The sequence below is a fragment of the Amblyomma maculatum genome, chromosome 6 (assembly GCF_055883805.1).
Source record: "Amblyomma maculatum isolate TAMU_Amacu chromosome 6, ASM5588380v1, whole genome shotgun sequence".
Classification (NCBI taxonomy): domain Eukaryota; kingdom Metazoa; phylum Arthropoda; class Arachnida; order Ixodida; family Ixodidae; genus Amblyomma; species Amblyomma maculatum.
In genome coordinates this window covers 47,187,809-47,208,287 of record NC_139349.1, presented here as the reverse complement: position 1 = coordinate 47,208,287, position 20,479 = coordinate 47,187,809, and the positions used below count along the sequence as shown (strand labels likewise).

Here is a 20,479-nt window from a genome sequence, read left to right as displayed (position 1 = left end):
CACCACGCATCTGAAATTTTGGCCATTCCGATCGGTATATTCGTAACAAATTTTCATAGTAATATTATACAGTGATTTTACACTTAAGACTGATGACCACAATAGCTGGACGCGAAGATTGGCTTAAACGCTGGAACATAAATGTAAATATAAAAAATGGTTGTCCAACTGCCACCATAATTGTGCGTTAATAATGTCAGCACAAGAAATCTGAACGCTAACACTTTCAATCCACATCAGTATCAGATATCAATAATTTTATGCAGTTGATTGCTCAGTATAAAATTAATTTCAAGTAAAATCAAGGGACAACCAGCTGAACTGACGAGGTTCGAAAATTCGTGTGTGTGTGTGTGTGTGTGTGTGTGTGTGTGTGTGTGTGTGTGTGTGTGTGTGTGTGTGTGTGTGTGTGTGTGTGTGTGTGTGTGTGTGTGTGTGTGTGTGTGTGTGTGTGTGTGTGTGTGTGTGTGTGTGAGCGCGTGCGTGCGTGCGTGCGTGCGCATGTTTCACTAATGTCGCAAGCTCTACCTTGCGGACAGTTCTGCTGGTCCAGCACAGAAGCAAACTGCTCCCACATATATTCCCTGTGGCCTCTATACGGTAATCCTGTTGTAATGAAGCCTGAAGCTTAATAAACCATGTGGACGGAAGAAACAAAATATCAAAGATGGCATTGAAAACCAAAGAGAAAAAAGTGAAACAACTGAAGGTCGGCAAAGCAGGGATTTGTAAGAAAAATTGGGAAATCTTGCTTATCCTAATCGTATGGGTTAAGTAGGAAAATGAAATGAACAAATACAGCTCATTAGTTTTCACATGCAAGACTGAACCAATATATTGAAGTTCGGTGTGACTGGTTGCGACGCAGGCCCAAGTGCGCCTGCTCTTTTTCGCCGCATGCGCAAGGTAGCCTGTTGCTATGGTCCGCCTACATCCGCAACGCACTTATTTTTTTCTGGTCACAAGAAATCATCGGAGAGTCGGGACATTATTTATTTGCTGATTTTGTTGGTTTTCTTATGCCTATGTTTTTCTTTCTTTTTTGTATACGCACATTTACGAAATCACTTAAGTTTCTGAAGAAATGTGCGTTCTCTAGAGAGGAATTATCTCAAGAAAATAGGCATTACTGACAGTGATTCTACGCCCTTAGGTAGACGAGCCGAAATAAACGCATTCTTTTATGTTCTATTTCCAGTACTCGCCAGGAAAGAGTGGGGATGGATAAGAATATGCAGACTGCAGGAGCGAGTAACCAGGAATGGCGCGCAGCGATCACTTGCTATTTTAATGGCTCATGCTGTCGTGGACAAAATGTGTCCCGCTTTTGCGGCGGCTCTGATTGGCCGAGACGAGATGACGTCATAGAGGTCTCGACCAATCACAGAACATCACCACAGTATGCGCGAATGCGTGCCTTATATGGTCATATGTGAATGAATGATCAATTGCTAAATAACTATTATTTCATTAATTAATTACTCATTGATGACTAATTAAGTAATGTACTAATTAACTAATTATTATTCGCTTACTTAATCAAGTGCCCACTTCATGCCTGTATAAATAATTAATCATTACATATTAATTAATTACTAATCCGTGCCAGTTGCGTAGCAGAATGCGGCACTCAGGCTTTCACCTTTCACTGCTTTAGCCGCTAAAGTTCCTCGTAAATTTTTTTTTTCCAGGGAGAATGTTTAGGATTCTCAAAGAGGCAGTACAGCCAGTTTATAGAGAAGGCTTTCTTACGCAGCTCGTTGAAGTAGGCCCAGACGAGGCCCTCGCCCAACACGGGCACAATTTGATGGATGCACGCCGTTACAACCTGAAGCGGAAACAATCTAGTACTCTGCTGCAAATATGAGAAAATTTGGAAGATATAGACTGCTGTGAAGAAGTAACAAAAACAGCTGGAGAGATTGGAAAATTTTCGAATATGCGAGAAATAGCTGTTTTTGTTTTCTTTACGTGGGTAATGAATCAAAGTTTGAGGGAGTGATGCCAGCGACTCCTATTCACAATCGTGAAGGAAACACTTGCGTTTGTTTATATACAGCTCGCCAAAACACAATGCAACTACAGTAACACAACACACAGTAGTACACTGTGTACGCGTCAGGAATGAGCACTTAAGACCGCGAACAGTCGTGTAAATACAATATAATTTGTCAACAGAATATTGAACAGTACACAATTATCGAACTTAATGTGAAATAAGCGCGTATGACAGTTGCGATAAACAAGGATAGTGGTATTAAATATACGCATGGATATCTTTCTTTTTTTTTTTTTTCAGCGAGAATTTGTTTCTGGTACATTTTTTTTTTTCGCTCATCGAACTATTGCACAATAATATTGATATGTCAGCCGATCGTCTTTAGCTAGGCTTGCACTTCTGCTATTTATTCTTCAATATGCACCTATTTGATTTTATATGTCAAACATGGCAGATCAGAGCGAGCTAAGAACAAGGTTTAAAAAAAAAAAAAGAAGGAGATTTCACCACGCATCTGAAATTTTGGCCATTCCGATCGGTATATTCGTAACAAATTTTCATAGTAATATTATACAGTGATTTTACACTTAAGACTGATGACCACAATAGCTGGACGCGAAGATTGGCTTAAACGCTGGAACATAAATGTAAATATAAAAAATGGTTGTCCAACTGCCACCATAATTGTGCGTTAATAATGTCAGCACAAGAAATCTGAACGCTAACACTTTCAATCCACATCAGTATCAGATATCAATAATTTTATGCAGTTGATTGCTCAGTATAAAATTAATTTCAAGTAAAATCAAGGGACAACCAGCTGAACTGACGAGGTTCGAAAATTCGCAGGATATATAAGACGCGTTTGGCGCAAGACTAGGATATTTAAAGGACAATGAGAAAACCTCATTATGTGTAGTGTACTAAACTTCTGCTGCAAATAGTGTGTAGTCATGATCACCTGTTCCGGATTGAGTTTGATATAGGGACAGTAGCAGCCGCTAGGGGTTTTTTGCCCTGGTGACATTATTTGGATAGAAATTCGAGGAAAGGATAATGAAAAGCGATTTAGCTTCGAAACAGGACTTGGAGTGAGAATTTAGATCGCAACAGACGCATGGTAATTGTGCAGTGCTATATACTGTCGTTATAAAGATATGCTTCCTCCGTGTTCCTGAAGCATTCACAGCTAAGAGATGAAAGCGCAATATTCACCACCGCTTCCTTCCCAATCACTTTGGGTTCTCGTTTCAAGGTTGGTAACCGTTGCAGTCAGCAGGAAGCTGGCAAACTTCCATTCGCGTTTTTCTCGAGACATCCTAAAGCTGAAAAACTTTCTTTCGCGTCGTCGCTCTATTTTTGATTCTGTTGCATTTTTAATGAAGCCAAGATTTTAAACCGGCCAATGAAGCAAATATTCCGCCATCATAAAAAAGTAGGGCGTGAGGCTGCCTGTTATTTCACCTTACGGGGTCACAAAACATGACACGTACACGATGTCTATTATCCTATTCTTTCTGAGTACCCTGTGGCGGTGTTTAAAGCTACGCTCATTTTCTTCTTTACAGAGGAGATACAACGCCTAAAGGGCCCATACTAGAGGCAAGACACCATGTTGCTCATGATGTACACACTCAGGACTTGTTCAGGAGCCAAATAACTATGCCTGCAAATAGAATGTTAGGAAAGCTACCTCGCCGCACCCGTATATCGCATCTGTCGATAGAATATGGCATTCATATCGGCGTTCCTGCAGCTTTCTCTGCGCTGTGCCGTGAGAAATACCTTTTCTTACTCAAACTTTCTCCGCATCCTTCGCGGGCCCTTACAGCACTTGGTTTCCGTTCATGCAAATGGCCGCACTTCGACAATGGAGTCAGAAGTCTGACATTTATTTTTTCACTCTTGACAACTCACGGACAGAGAGACGTACACAAAAGGCGAAAAGCAAAGCGCCCGTGTGCTGTACGATGTCAGTGCACGTTAAAGAACCCCAGGTGGTCAAAGTTTCTAGTCCTCCACTACGGCGTCTCTCATAGCCTGAGGACATTAAACCCCACAAACCAACCAAACCAACCAGGCGTACACAAAGTTTCAACGCGATGTGAGTGCAAGGAAGCGTCAGTAAGAACGAGGCGCTCAACTCACGGGGTTGCCATATCGCACGGTAGCTAGGAGTCGTTGGGCCGAAAAAATGTCGAAGTTCCCCAGAATGGAGAAAAACATACCGAAAAAACAAAATACAGATCTAATTTCATATAAAACATTTTGACTCAACCGTTCTCAGTGCAACATTCAGGGTAGTGTTATGACATTTTGCATGCTTCTTAGCATCTATTTGCCAGTGCAATCGGAGGATAATTCGCGATAGGGATTCGAACCCACGACACATGTACTTCCAATTGCATGCCGTTCACTGCAAGTGTGTGCGCGTCCACCGAGAAGTGAGACAGATACAACGCGTTCTCTTCCTCAAAAACATTACAAGGGTTTAACGCTGCTGAACCAAATATTGAGCGAACGTGCGAGTGAACGAGCGTTCTTCTTCTTCTCTTTTTCGCCTTGTTCAGCCCACATATAAAGCACCGCTTTAAACAAGCCGTATGAACGTGCCTTAGTGGCCTACAGGGGTAACGAGAGTGCCAGGGTCCCAGCAAGCTGATTTTGACATAACCGTCCCATGTGAAATGAGTGACCCAAGTTGGCAGCTCCAGCCGACCGCTTGAGTTGGTAGCCCAGCTGTCACCCTAGTGTCATGTGGGGTGTGACGTCACCGCGTCACATAGCTAAGGCGTGGCTACCGGCCGCTCTACACTGAAGGCTCGACACCTAGAGTAGTATTCCTGTCACAATAAAATCAAACCAACTGCCACCGCGGCGGGGTGTCTCGGGACACTCCCTCAAAGAGAAATAAAAATCGTGCAATGAACAAGCGACGTCAAAGGTGGTATTGCGTTGACTCTTAAGCGCAGCCAGAGCGTCCTCCTATTTATGCTTGTTAAGCTTTGGAGTGTGAACAAGCACAATACCAACGCGGCTGGCTGCACGTCATTTTCCGAGAGCGCGTCTTTACGCACTTACGCGTAAAGTGGGCTAGAGTTTCGCGCAGTTATGTATAACGTTTCAGGCAGGCGCATACATGGAAGGTTATGCTGCGTTCGCTTTTTTTGTGCGCTTGCTACGAAGACGCGCGAAAACGAGGGCAGCGCGCGCCAACCAGGCGCGCTACCTCGCCATGAGTGATTCATTCCTGTATATGTTAGTATGAATGGTGACGATCCACAAAAAGGCCAGCACCCGCAAGCCGTTGAAGATGTCGAGGAAGTCGCCTTGTCCGCCGCACATGCGAAACGCGGAACGCGCTGCCTCGAGCGCGGACAGCGTCTGGAACCGAGCCAGCATCTGGTTCCCTGACGCTGCCGCAGGGAAGGGAAAGGGTGAAGCAAAAAGGTCCGCTTTGCGCGATCCGCTTTTGCAACTCTGAGAGCTTGATGAATCCCCTTTCTCCGATTGGCACAAGTTCTCACTCGCTGACACTAGTTTTGTGTAACTGCGTGGCGTAAGATAACAACACAACGACTGTCTTCACGATGGGGTTGCGACAAGAGGTAGGCGACTGGCCTCTCTGCAAGAAGAGTATACACAGAAAGAAATACTTTTCGGGGCTTCTGCAAGTTCCTATCGACCTGTATGGCTTCTTTGCTTCATTTCAGTCCTGGTATCCACGAAACAAGCATCCACATTAAATTTCTTTATACTTTTATTTTGTTCGTTACTTATACGCGAATATCCATCTTTTCCTCCATCTTAACTATTCAGAATAACAAAAGTAAAAAAGATTTTCCCTGGCCAAAAAAAAAAAAAAACATTTACTCAGTTTTAGCAAGGAAGCCGCAGTAAAATGGTTGCTTTCACAAGCACACAGGAGAGCACACAGGAAATAAATAGCGTAATATGCCGGTTTACAATTGTCCTTACTTACATTAACAGACATTTTCATCCGCATTTGTTTTATGCTTGCTTTGTTATCTTGTTTTATTATTGATCTGGAATCATCGATAATGCCAAAATATAGTGTGCTTGATTTTTTCTTGCTTCAGCATACTTCTTCACTGCCAGTAAATGTTATTCAATTCTCACCACTGACTTCATCACTAGAAGACTGGTTCAGAAGGGTGGGCTGTACTCGGCTGATGGCGTCCAGAACTGTGGCCAATCCCACCGCAAAAACGAACGCTCCCAGGATGATACTTGCGTAGAAAATTGAATGTCAGCCCCATATTCTCGCTTCGTGCCGTAATCCTACACTGAGTTGCATATGACGCGCCTCCACGTTCACATTATGTACCTATTTATTCGACTGTACGCCATCAGTGCCTACTGAGACACGAGATAGAAAACTCTTAGGTGAGCTTAGTCTTGACATTTTATCAATTTAATCTGGGTCATGACGTCGTCATATGATAGACGGAGCTAAAGCTGCGCTCACAAAAAAAAAAAAAAAAAAAAAGAAACGTGGTCTTGCACAACATGTAACACAGGACGCGCACAATACACGCGCAGGGACGAGGTATTTTTCTGCATATATAACCCACGAAACACAGAACGTTGTCGAGTCCCTCACGTGATAAAAAATTACTGCCTCTTCCTTAATCGAGAGTGGATATTAGCATCAAATGGTTACGCGCATAGCACATCCATTTGTTTTAGATAGTACTAGCCATATATAGATGGGTTTATTGAAAGGAAGGGCAGAGAGGTTGGCCTAAAGTATTAAAATCTGGCCTGCTACTCTGCACTGGGGAAGGGAAAGTGGAGAAGGAAGAGGATCATAATGGGTGATGACGTGGGAGGAGGCATAGGAAAATATATTCAGGCAGGGCAACTTGCTCTACCAGTGCGAGTAAGTTCGGTGGCGCACAAAAAACGGCAAAGAACCCGCGCTGCCTGGACACTCTTCCCATTGTCTTGCCAAGCGCCCACCAGTAGTTCCTCCGACTGAGGCATCTTGTCCAAACGCTTCAAGTAAACGACTAACACGTTTCGTTCACGCGCGTACACTGGGCACACCAATTACATATGGTGCACAGTTTCGGGGATGCCATAAGTTGAACATTCCAGAGAGTCCAGCTGTCCATTTAAATTCAGGTATCTGCGCGTAAAAGCTCCGCTAGTAAGCATGCATGATGGCCCGGAATTTCACGCGGAACATAAAATTTCAGTGTTCGAGCGAGTCTTCCTGAACGGATGTGTCGGGCCTCTGGATGGGCCCAGTAAGCTGCCGTAGCATTCTTCGAACGGTTCGTAAGAAGACACGTGGTATCCGCTCTTGAAAAAGGCACAGCTGCTTGGAGGCCATTGCGGAGGGCACTTTTTGCTTCAACATCTGCCTGTTCATTTCCATGGTACTAGCCACGATCTTGAAATGGGTTTATAGAGCACAGCAAACCATCCTAAGAGCTTTTCTTCTACCGGGATTGCGCTCAGCGGTTTCCGTATGCTTTTCTTGTCGCGTCGAAGCGATCACCTGCAACTATGCGGCCTTAGGTAGGCAGTCGCGGTCAGTGACGGCCTTTTTACCTTCGTGAGCGGCCGGGCTTTGTCGGCGGAGGCGAGCAGTCTTCTACCGTGGCGCACGACTGGCGAAGCGATCGCTTTCCGCAAGACCTACCTCCTCTCCTTTCATCATGGCTTCTGTTCTCGGCATAAACAGGTCGGACGATAGCGGCAGTGAAATTCAAAACGACAGAGATGCGTACCACCGTTAATATCGCAGTTCGTGGCACGTCAGAATTTTATCAATTTTCCTTCAGTATAGCCGCGTCACTGAATATTCGCCTCTGCAAACTCTGTAAGCTTGGCTTGCAGACCACCACTTGATTACGGCATAGGTAATTTTACGAATGTTGCCTCAGGCTGCACCTGATCTAAAAGGAACTAGATATTAAGGGTGCTTCTAGCGATTTCGTAGAAATGCTGGAGAGAACAGTTTTCGCTAGAGATGTCGGTGTCTGCCTTTGCGTCGATTACGTTTCGACGAATTGCTGTTTTCTTACACATCTCTCTAAAGAGACGTACTGTTCCGGACGCAGTGCGCAGCAACACCGTCGTTAAATTCCCCTGAGTCCCGTGGAAATCGTGCAAAATCTTCTAGAGTTCCAATCTTGTTTTCCTCTAGATTTAAAAAAAAAGAAAAGCAAAACGAAGCTAAATACTTGATGTAAACGGGTCGGGATTCCGGGATAATAAGCAGGGCTGTGACAAAGAAAAGAAAAAACAACTTGAAGGGAGTAGGGATGAACGGGAATGGCGGAAGGGGCATGGAATATACCGTTCACGTGCAGTTTTACTTATCGAAAGTTACGAGAAAAAAAAAAATTAATCTGTTGAGCCCAAGCAGAGCGCACGTATTTCTCTGAGCCTTCAATCATGTTAAGCTCCTTAGCGAGCAATTACGCCCCTTGTTTCCCGGAGCGCACGTGAGCCGCCGGACAGTCACATAATCCTTGCGTAGACGGCTGCTAGCTTGCAGTCTCTATCGCTGAGGCGTTCATGCTTAGGGGCCCGTGTAATCTTGTAAAGAAACGAGGCAGATTCGAGCTGTGCAGCGTGATCTGTGTTCTGGAGGGTAGCTTGGGCCTTTGTCGATGACATAGTGCTTCCTAGTGAAGGGAAACAAAAAGCCTCCATTCATGGTAATAATTAAAAGTTTAAGTGCTTTCTTTTTCGCCGTGGAAATATTTCAGGCAGTTCCGGAAATTAAATGTAGGGCCGGTAAATCAATAAGGGAACTCAGAACCGACTACGACTATACTGCGAGCCCCAAATAGAGCATTTGTCTGGTCGATCTAACCTACGCAAATGTGCTTCTCTAAACTAGCAAAAAAATTGCACATTTCTGTATCTATCGGTGTAGAAATGGCTCCGACTACGGTACCCCTAACGTTTCTACATTTTTTTTTTTCATTTACGATCCTTGTTTCAAGTCTGTATGGGCCATATAAGTTCGGTTTGTATGATCTTATGTACAGCATTCTACACTTCTATGAACCAAGCGAAACATCATATGATTACGTGGTTCGCAACTGCGCAGTTATGCCAGCCAACCTTCTCTAACGTGATGCAGCGTTATGCGATTGTGTGAGCCAAATATATACGGCCATGTGAACTAATTATGTATCGACGGGGTAAACTTGTATTCTCGTGTGAACCTATATATACTCTGCAGTTAAGGGAACCAAAAACATCAGGCTTGCCAGCATTGTTTGATTACGTGAACCAGCAGTATGCGATCGGTTGAACCAGTGTTCTACAGCTGCATGAGCCGAAATTAGGCGGTCAGCATTCTGTGATACGTGAACGAACGGTATTCGGTTGAGGAAATCAATATTCTACAATTATGTGAATTAACAGCTTAGACGGGCTCACATTTTAGGACTACGTGAGTCAACGTAACACAGCCAGCGGAGTCAACCGTTATGTGGGCCAGCACATCCTTTTTGTGTTCTTTTTTCTTGGACGATTGGTAATAATTACTTGGGCTTATTCTTCATTTAGTTTCAAAGTTGTGTTCATTTTAATAATTTAGAGCACGTAAATGTCATGACTTGTTACGTGAGCAATGTGGATAGTTCGTGTTGATGGAGCGTTCGATCCCTCGTCGTGCCGCGGACGAAATTACGCGGAAAGTTGGGCTCCGGCTCGCAGACTTGCTCCGTGCAGTGTACGAAAGCGAAGCGACACGCATTTTCGAGGCGATTCCAGTCTATAAGTGCGCGCAAATATTGCTGCAGGCACGCGCATGTGTTTGCGCATTAATTATCTTGTGCTAAATTCACGAGACAAACCAAGAGACCTCGACCATTTCGTCCTAAGCTGCATATTAACGAGACAGCGTTAAAGATCCTTGTTGCCCAAACATCTGCCATCGGCGTTGGCGCCGTCGTGGTTGACGTCGAGGTTGGCGTCGGGGTTGTGAACGAAGAATCATGATCATATCTTTAGAACATGGCTGTTGGCAGGTTATGCGTTTTAGCATTGATTTCTCGGCCGCCTGTGCGAAGTCGCGAGGCCACATGAGATGAGCGATCTGACAGGCACTGCCCAGTTGGACTTGTCCTTTCGGCTGAGAGGGTGAGACGGGAGTCGAGCCTCCCGGGACCCTTGGATCCCGAATTGGGTACGGTACCCCTATAGCCTCCTACGGCTTAAGAGTTTGACTTTATTGAGCGGTCTTGCATACATGGCACACATAACGGGTGGTCTTGTACATAATATGAACTTATATACGAATTTATGCTACTTAGGACTTGTGATATATTAGAGGCAAAATGTTAACAAAGTAGTGATTAAGCGAATAGCAGAACGAATGTACGTGCATAAGAAAACTCCCATTCACGCTCTCTCATCATGCACTTAAAGGCGGGGCCTATGTATACCCTAGGTTTGATCTCTCCATGACAGACCAGCTAATGTTTTCAACGAGGTAGCGTTGAATGCTCCGTTCTCAAAAAAAAAAAAAAAAAAGAAAAGAAAAGAAAAAGAAAATAACATATAGAGGACACTTAAGATCCGCTTTTAAGTCGCGATAGCGTTAATCTACTACAAGCTACCGCGTTATCTAGCTACCGTTCGTAAGCGACCACCCGACTTATAAAGCCCTGCTTTAACCAAGCTGCTCCTTATTCTTTTGTGTCGTTATCTGCGTTATGCGGAACGTTTTTTTACAGCTGTGTGGTAAGGTGAATTCATTATCATTGCTTTTTCGGCACATGAGCCAGTGTAGCTGGGTGTATATGTATGTGCTTGTTCATGTGGCGTACTAGGGGAATTGCTTGCGTGTTGCCTCTAAAGGCAGCGCTCATAATAAAGCCGTTTTTTGAAGCCTACGCCTGCTTACTGTGGATGCAACAAACTGGCGTCGAGGATGGGATTCAACAAGAACCGAGGATGACATCCTCAATCGGCAAGCTAGCGGAGTTGTACTCTTACAGCGGAAGCTTGGACGCCTTCGTCGAACGTTTGAGCTGTACATCGCGGTCAGTGAAGTAGCCTAGACCAAGAAACTGCATGTGTTCCAGAGTGTCATAGGGAAAAGAGCGCATGTAATGCTCCAAAGTCTGCTTCTCCCAAAGCACTAAATTCCAAGGCGGTCCGTGATGAGAGACAGATGAGTGAAAAAACGTTGTTTACGAACATCAAAATTCTTAAACAAAAAATAGCACCAAGAAATTATTCATCTGGACCACGCCGGATTTTGGCAGAAAGTGCTTTTGCTGAATCTTGGACATATAACTGTTATAGCACCTCCGGCCCAAGTATTTAAAGTGCTTACATAATTGTAACAAGAGGGTAATTACTCATTGACGTCCACCTAAGCGCAGCCATGCGGCTACAAAGGAAAGCCATACAACGTCTTTCAGAATCTTCGTAGTTAAAGAAAAATTCGTCCTGGTCCGGGGTACAAACCCTGCATCAGCTCCTTTCCTGGACAGTCGCTCTACCAAACTGGGCTAACCAGGAAAGCTAGCAGATGGCAGGGCGAAAGCGCATTGATCAATAACTCGAATTTGGAAATGTGTTAGTCCAAAGATTGAGGGGAATCCTTAAGGTGGAGAAGTAATGGAGTTATTACTCCCTTACTACAAGTTGCTCTTTTGAATTAATATTCGGCCCGTATAAGCTACTTTCTGGCTCACGATCGGCCCCAAGACAATGTAATCAAACTAGTTTGCAGCTTCTATAATTTGTTTGGTTTCTTCCGATTTCAACTAAAAGAAGTACTTTTGGTTGTTCTAATCATGCGTACACATAGAGCAGCAGATTTAGGTAACACAACCCTGAAGTTGAATAAATAAAAATCTGTGATTATCTGCACCATTTCGTGCTTTCTTTTGAGAGTTGCGTTAGCTACAAAGTATCCGTCTCTACGGAAAACTGCGAAGGTAACCCTTGCATACAGGGAAGGTGACTGCAACGACCCAAATGGCTACCCAACCAGCCTACAATCCTGGTTTTTATGCACTGTGTCAAGTTAAAGAATATTTCGAAATAATATTTCGTATGCTCTATTTCAGCTTGAGTTAGGCTTACAAAGCATATTATTACCTCATTATGCAACTGCAAAAGCGAGCTCTAATAAATCAAAAAGTTATGACTGCAGCGAGCTTTTGTTTCGCAAGTCCATGATTATCCCATTTTATTTATTGCACAACTTAAATATATGCGCATGTATTCGCAACGCAGTTATACAAAAGCGCCTCTTGTAAGTAATAATACTTATTCCTCCGTTTTGCAACATGCAACACCACAGGGCGAACCAGCCGTCCCCCTAACTTGCAAAGCGTACGTGACCTGCAGTTTAGGTGGACGGTAGGTTAGCTATGCGTGCATGGTCACGTCTTTTCTCAGCTAGATAGCTCTGTCGACAAGAATACGCGTCATCTCGGCTCATTCGTGCTGCTTCTATAAAGAGATATGCAACTCCACCAAAACTATCATGCTTCAAAGTGTTTTGCTTATGATTGTATTTAGGTGCATATTAGCAAAATGGTCTTCAAGAAAAGAGTATTGATTATTTTTGTCATAACCGAAAAATAAAATAATATAGTTAAGAACTGGTTTGAATACCACGGCACTTCTTAATAAAAAAGAAAGAAAGAAATACAGGATAGAAAAAAGGTCTACCATCACTTGCGTTCTCTCGTGAAATTGCCAGAAACAGCGAATTTATTCCCCTTTAGGCAATCATCGACACTGCCAACAATCAGAAAACTACTTAATAAGCATTGAAAAAGCTTTGGGTACTGCATAAGGTAAAATTTAACTAAATTCAGCAAATACTAAATGGAACTTCTGACCTCACGTTTTAAGGGGAAGCAATAGGCACTTCTATAGAATGAAAACGCGTGTGTGGATTTATATTTATTTTTATATTCTTAGATTACATAATGGAATAATTTTTAGTGTCTGATGTTTATAAAGTGCTTAGGATTGTTTTGGGGGCATTTGATAAAAATCGAAGATGCGGTAGTTTTTGAAATTTAAATCAGTTTCTATTTTTTGACATTCTTGAATTTTGGCCGATCTCAAACATTCATGGAATAGCCAATTCTAGAGCTTCAAATTTTTCTAGGAATAAAACGCGTGGTCTGGATAATATAGAAAAAATGTTTCAATGGCAACACTTTAATAAGTCGTGCCAGAACGTAGGTCAGAATATTGACAATTTTCAGAACAAGCGCTCAGACATATAACAATTTTTATAATTGCAGTCAATATAATGCAATATTTTATTAATCAGTAATATTTCTTAGGTACTGAAGAGTCTTGAGAGGGATTCTCATAGCAAGCGAAGTTGATTTTTTTTTTTTAATCGGAATCAAAATCGCTATTTTTTTTCTTTGCTGTTTTCGAATTTTGGGCGAATTCAGTGCGTTGTGGAGAATATACCTAGAAGTCTAGAGCTCCCAATTTTGCCTGACATTATGAAAATAACCTCAATAATTAGGAGAAAGAGTTTTAGTGCAAAAGGCATCATGCCCGAATTTAAGGTCGAGAATGTACTTTCTTTTGCAGCCCGTCAATGTTTGCGATATTTTACTAACTCAACTACAACAACAAAACAGGTTTTTAATAGCTCTCATAAAATTCGAAATTTCATGAATTTTGTGAATAAAAATAATGAATGACAATGTTTTAGTACGCAAGCAACAGGTCTCCAAACTTGCAGCTTTTTGAAATGGGAGAAACGGCGTTTTCCACCTCTAACGATATACTATTCTTTCCAAAAAAACTACGCCGTATCTCGCAAAAATAAACCGCATTCCTTCGTGCCCACACCTTTGCCCACTGCATACAAAAACTTCGATAAAAATAAAAAAATGGCCATGGGACCTTGATTACCGTGCTTATGTGAGCACACCTATATACACATAACGCGTGTCCAAGATAACTTGGACCAAGGTTTTAAAAACCGCGGTTACCCTAGCACATTGAAACAAACTCAGAGATATTCAGTCACGTGTTCTAATCACCAGTGCTTTTTTTATTGTTCACTACATTTAATTATATAGCAAATACTAATTACCTATTTCTAATTATTGACTTCAGAGAAAAAGTGTTAATGCAAAAGTTGTCGATCTCGAGTACCGCTAGTTAAGTTGTTTCCACCACGCTGCGACTTACGCCGCCCTATATATAGGCCTTAAAAAATGCTGTCACGTGACCAGCGGTTATATTAAATCAATAGCCAAGTGCTAAATCTAGCTTCATCGTAGAGAGTACGGCCAAGAAAAGCGGATTTTGCTATCTCGGACGCGTCTCAAGGCTTTAAAAAATTCACGAGGAAGCTTTTTTCTTTCCTTTATTGCGTGAGGCGTCGTTTTCTGCGGGTAAAAATATCACTTTACGTAAACTCTATTTTGGTGGAAACAACGTAGCAAGCCGTTTTTCGAGATCTACAACTTTTGCATTGACACTTTTTCTCTCAAGCTTGGAATATATATTATAACACACAAGCCATCTGTGCGTGCGCGCGCGCGCGTGTGTGTGAGTGTGTGTGTGTGTGTGTGTGTGTGTGTGTGTGTGTGTGTGTGTGTGTGTGTGTGTGTGTGTGTGTGTGTGTGTGTGTGTGTGTGTGTGTGTGTGTGTGTGTGTGTGTGTGTGTGTGTGTGTGTGTGTGTGTGTGTGTGTGTGTGTGTGTGTGTGTGTGTGTGTGTGTGTGTGTGTGTGTGTGTGCGTGCGTGCGTGGGTGGGTGGGTGGGTGGGTGGGTGGGTGCGTGCGTGCGTGCGTGCGTGCGTGCGTGCGACACACCGAGCCCAATAAGGCAGCTGTAAGGCCTAACCTGATCCTCTTGGATATAATGTCTGAAAAGTATGTGATGGTCTCGTTTAATAAATTTCCAGTTTGCCTATTGTTTTATCTTTGCTACTGAAGTGCCGGCTGCTTCACTTCCTCGAGTGCAAAGTACAAGTATACACAACAGTATCCTTGTGAGCATTCCGTCGTGCCTCTGCTGATACGCTTATTCGCGGAATCTGTAATGGGCGGGAGTGTTGCCGGGTACGGGAAGTTAGCCTGAGCTCATAAGATATTAAGGAAATAGGAAGTTTGGCTGCGCATAATAATGAGCTGCCGGAGGGCAGATATCTAGCCCCGGGCGTAGTTTTGGACGGTGGCCCGTTTTAAGGGTTATAACTGTGGTGGCGGTATAGCGGCCAAGTCCGATGGCTATCTCCTCGGCCACTTCAGTGTTGAATGCGCGTATAGTGGACAACCAGCGACGTAGGTGCCGTTCACCTCTGTCACCGCCGCTACTATATCAAGGTAGAGGGCGTGATCCACTGCGTCCCCGTGTACACGGCGTTTATATCTTTGTTGCGCATGTAAGTCACAGTGCATATTCCTCAGGAATTAAGAGGACTAGGAGGCAAGATTGGATAGTCAAGGAAAGGATGATTTTTGCCAACGTCGTGCCTTCGTTATGTGTAGCAAGCCCTTGAAGTGTGTATCTTCCGTTGGAGGTGGTGTGTAAGCCATCTATATTAAGGACCAAGGTGAGCCTCGGTCATTTCTTCGATTGCGTTGTGGAAGCCTATCGCTAGGAATATCTCCGTAAAAAGTGCTTTGCGAAAGTCCCAGATCGCTTTTGTAAGGTGCCCTGTTTAGACTGTTCAGTTTGTGGGCCTGGGACTCTATGGTTTATGTAGGCGGCTACGTACTCGACGAGGGTGACGACGAAGGCTTGGGCGAGCCGGCTGAAGGTCGCTTCCTTCACGCCTTCATGGTGGTTTGAATGTACTTTCGCGGTATAAGTACAGATTCCTTGTATTTTAATAATGCCAACCATCCAGGGTCCTATTAATTATTTCGTTCCTTGAAACAACGAAATTTTCATTTCATTCTTTACACTGTTCCGTTGGTGTCTGCAGTCAACATATTCCCGTTGCTTTCCTCGCCGCTGTCTTTAAACACATGACCCTGCGAGTCTATCTTAGTTGCTGCTTTTCGGCTCTTTATTAATGATGTTTTTGTTGTGGTTATGAAGGACAAACATGCAGTTCGTCCTTACCTTTGCGTAAGCAAAAAGTAGCAGAATGGGGGGTGTTCCGAAGATACGGCCGCTCATTTTCTTTTGCCGCAGAAACCTCATTATTTCCAAATTATGTTCTGCGTCGGCCACCTATATCTTCCCATGCAGTTTGTCCAGTCTCCCTATTCGTGTCTTTCCTTTGTTTTCTTTTCTTTTCTTTCCTTTTTTTTTTGTGTGTGTGTGTGGACCGTTTAGCTTTGTAGCTGAGAGGGTTCTCTTGTTTACGCGGTCGTTTCATTGATCTATTGATTTCAACTGTCCGTGTTTTCTGCATCCCTGGCGGAAATTACTTTTGCTGTGCAGACATCTCATGACTTTTTTTCCGACAGTCTTAGTATTTCTGGAAGAGCATTCGGCGAAGTTAGCCTCAGTTCTAGTTTTACGCATAACATGTGCATAATTTGCGATGTGGTGCATAGTATGTGTGGTGCATAGCCGAATGCATAGTCTAGCAGCTGTGGCTGGTCACGAATGGAAAAACAAAATTATAAGTGGACAGCAGTGTACACACACTGTTTTGTACTACCGGTTCAGGCAGCGTTTTTCTATTTTTGCTATGACAGCTACATCATTCGCATCGCGGTGGGAATGCTTTCTGCACTTTAGTTATTTTCCGCTACTTGGCGCTGCCGGTGGTACGGCTTTAGTCATTGGTCTTCGAGGCTGCTTGCGGTCAAACTTGAGGTGGCTCACTGCGTTTTGATTTCGTCCGATTTACTTCGCATGACGCCATTTTGGTGGTACTCTCCCGCACAGACCCTAATAAAGCAGGCCTGAAAGCCAGCCGACCTGGAAGAGTAGATAGAAAGGATAGCACAGGGCTTTGGATGATATCTGGTTGGCGCTGAAAAACAAAGAGGGTGCTAGTTCAAGTTTCGTGTGATACTTTATGACTCCCTCATAACCAAACTCCTTTTGTCTGAACGTCAGCCTTTCTCCACGGACAAGGCCAAAATTTCTCTCAGGTCTGAACTGCGATCGGGTAGCGCGATTTTCGGTTAGTGCAACGTCGAGCGGCTCCGATTTACATTTTTACGTCTGCGAAGTAATCTGAAGTTTTCCACCGGCCGCCACCGGCGAAGTTTGGTGAACAGCTAACATTCGTAATCTCGAGCGTGTGTCATCGTGGAGGCTCACACACGTGTTGGTTTTCTGGCAGTTACTTCCGCGCTCTAGTATCGATTTATTCATTATAGGGGCTTTATCAACATTCGGTGAATGCAGCTACACGGGGCCGAAAGGGACGCACATGTGTTCAAGAATATGCATAATGTCTTCAAAATTACGTAGTGCTGTATTCCGGCTATGGTTTATCTCCCCGTTGAAAGTTACCAAATGTCGCCCATATTAAAGTTATTTGCGTGTTTCCGTATTTTCTTTACTCTGCGCACATTTTGGTCTAGCTTGTATGGTTCCTGTATAAACTAAAATCATGGCTTACCTCTTTTCCTCACGACTGATAAGCCACCTATCGTCAACATGTTTACTTCTGAAAATTTGACGCTAACATGCTCTGGTAAATTTGGCCATTACATGCGCTTTTGTGACGTATATCGCCTGCCCGCTGCCACCTGCCACTAGTGATTTTCGTACCATGGACGGCCACCGCCGCCAACCTTGTGATAATGTGATACATAATGTTTTCGAATTAAAATAAAGTCCTGCCGTCAGTGGGACACACATGACATGCTCGTGGTGCGGGCAGCTCTTCTTGATCAGCATTTGCTTACCGTGTCGGCTTTTGTTCCGCACAGATGACCAGAGGTAGGCGTGCGGAGCACATCGTGAGGGGGCCCTGTCCTGAGCTCCTCGGATGATCCGTTTGAAACGGTACTCGATCCAACCATCCCTTTGCTGCTGCTGCCTGAAGAGCATGGCTTTTCGCTCGCATTTTTTATTGAAATGCGAAACTTCGCTTGCTCGGCTACATCTTGCTTGGACCACCTTTGTCCTTGTGCCCTTACGCTGCTGCTACTTGATGCCACTTAGACGTGGAGCAACCACAGGATGATTTCACGTTCATTTAGGCTGGCCAGGAGACTCTCTCCAACGTGTACACTTACCATTCTGTTCTCTTGTCAAAAGCAGGCCGACAGAGGCGCACTATGCTGCTAAAGTCGGCATAGGTGGTGGAAACTGAGAGTTTTATTTCTCTCGTTTGTAATGAACTTCAAGAGCAAAGTGCTAATTGACAAAGCGTGCAAATCCTGTGGCAGGCGGCATCCAGGAGGACCTAAATAGTCCTAGAGAATTCGCATAGAAAGTAGCTTTGAGTTCGAGTGTGATTAACTAATTGTTAGGTACCGAGCAATTCCCTTCTCGCCACAAAGCTAATCCACCTTGGAGTATTTCTTTAACCAGTCTATCAACACCTTTCTCACTGTGAGCTGTAAATCGATTCTCTCTGTGCCAATTGGTAACCGTCGAGTTTAGCTCCATCGACAGGGCGACTGCCCAAGTGGAGTGATGATGCAGCGTTCAAATCTATAACCAGGAGAGTGTATCTTCAACTACGAAGTTTCTGTGGAACCTGTATAGCTTTTCTTTGTAGCCGTATGGCTGCGCTTGGATTGGTGCTAATGAGTAATTTCTCCCTTATTACAAAGCTACGCCGCATTGGCAATTTCCCATAAACATTCAAGCAATATAAATAGTAGATGCCCCCTAGAACGATCCTGCTACGGTGTTTACCTTGTTACCAACTCCCAATTTTTAAGTATCCAAAAACCAATTAATATAATTTTCCTCTCTTCCTTCCCTTCTCTTTAACTTACTTATCCCTGCTTCAAAGAAAAAAAGAGTGTGCTTTTTATTGATTTATTTATGAAACATACCCCTAAAAGCCCTAGTTGAAAGTGGGCATGCTAAAAACTATTACAGCCGATTTGCATAGTTCATCAAATGCGAATTAGGTGCGTAGCACTGCTTATCTTTACTATATTTTTCATGCATTTTACACTACTTGCGCCGTTTAGCTACCATATCAAAATCAGTCGACTCATGTTCCCTCTGTCTTCGTAACCGTTTTACTTTAGCACGTCGATCACGGCGAACCTGCGCCACAGTGCCAGACGGGTCGGCGTCATCTATTGCGATGCGAATGAAACGCGCGGCGCAGCCACGCCCTCAACTTTCCTTACACCATCTTCAGTGGTTCTTATTACAAATGAACGAAAATTGGCACAATGTATTCATCCCTCTTTGGAATGCATTGTTCTGCACCTGAAAAATCTAGGGTGGGATCTTAGGAAGAGAGATTTGAGGAGAATGTAGGGCATGAGCAAAGCAGATGCTCCGGAGTTTTGGCATCAACACATTACGAGCAGTGAAAGAAGGTCCCCAGGACGAAGAAAGATCCAAGAGCTTGGAAATGCGCGTGAAGGCGAGCGCCAGTTATAGGCGCGGAGGTAAGCACAAGCTGTTTCACGACGTGGCGAGCGGCTCGGAGCAGTGGTCCAAGGAGCACCGCGCGTACACGTCTGCTGCACGTGAAGGGTGAGGAGTGATTGATGCGAGGGGAGAGATGCTGAAGTTGAGGACGCGCGAGTGACACACGACTGCTCAGACCGGAGTATACACACGCTTGAACTACTACTAGGCTGCCTGGTGACGGCCGCGACGTCCGCATCTGTGACACGCCCACTCTCTCACCGGGTATATCTGTGCGGCCGCTTCGCCCCCTCGTTGTTAAGTCGCGTGATGCGGGCGTCGCCATTTCTTTCTCCTCTTCGAATTCACGGTGAGACGGACGAGCGGCTTCTGTTGCAGCTGTGTGGGCGCTCCACCTCCTCAATGCTGAGCCGCGCGACGCGCGCGTCGCCAACTTCTCTTTCTCCACTTCAAGATCACAAAGAGAGAGAGAGAGAGAGAGAGAGAGAGAGAGAGAGAGAGGGAGGGAGGGAGGGATAGGGGGGGGGGGGGGGGGGCTTTGGACAGACATCGGCGAAATTCGTGATTGCGGCTAGTAGTGCTACGCACTAAAATAAAAAGGCTTTGCTTCCAAGAGGACCGGCCGCCCGGCGGTAGGATTGAAGAGCTCGGTATGTAGAAAGGATACAGAATCACTTTCCGTCACATGTGATGGAGACCATCGCTTTAGACTTGAAGTTAAATAAAGCAGCGTGCTTCATCTTTGAGATATATTGATGTGCCTGCATCTGGGTATTGAAACAGCTAATGTGCGTCTCCTGAAGGAGACTGGTCGAGGCAAAGTTGAAAATCTTAGTCCGAAGTGATCATGATAGGAAGCTGGGGTTGCCTGCGGCTTGCTCGCTTCAGGGAGAACTTCCTTTCGGAAGTGAGCGCTAGAGCCATCGGGCGAATATGCAAATAGTCTGCAGGATGTGCGCAGTGATAGATTCTAGGGACTTGCTCTTCCGTTCTCGTA

At 44.3% G+C, this 20,479-nt stretch overlaps 1 protein-coding gene across 3 annotated transcripts in view; it reads left to right on the top strand.

The window, feature by feature from the left end:
- Dgk (diacyl glycerol kinase 1) overlaps positions 1–20,479 on the top strand; it is a 523,491-nt gene that overhangs the window by 264,763 nt on the left and 238,249 nt on the right. For all 3 annotated transcript variants that reach the window (XM_084606564.1, XM_084606561.1, XM_084606562.1), the window contains one exon: positions 17,847–17,922. In XM_084606564.1, the coding sequence (XP_084462690.1) occupies positions 17,906–17,922 (17 nt within the window). In that variant the 5' untranslated portion in view covers positions 17,847–17,905. The remainder of the gene's footprint in view (positions 1–17,846; positions 17,923–20,479) is intronic.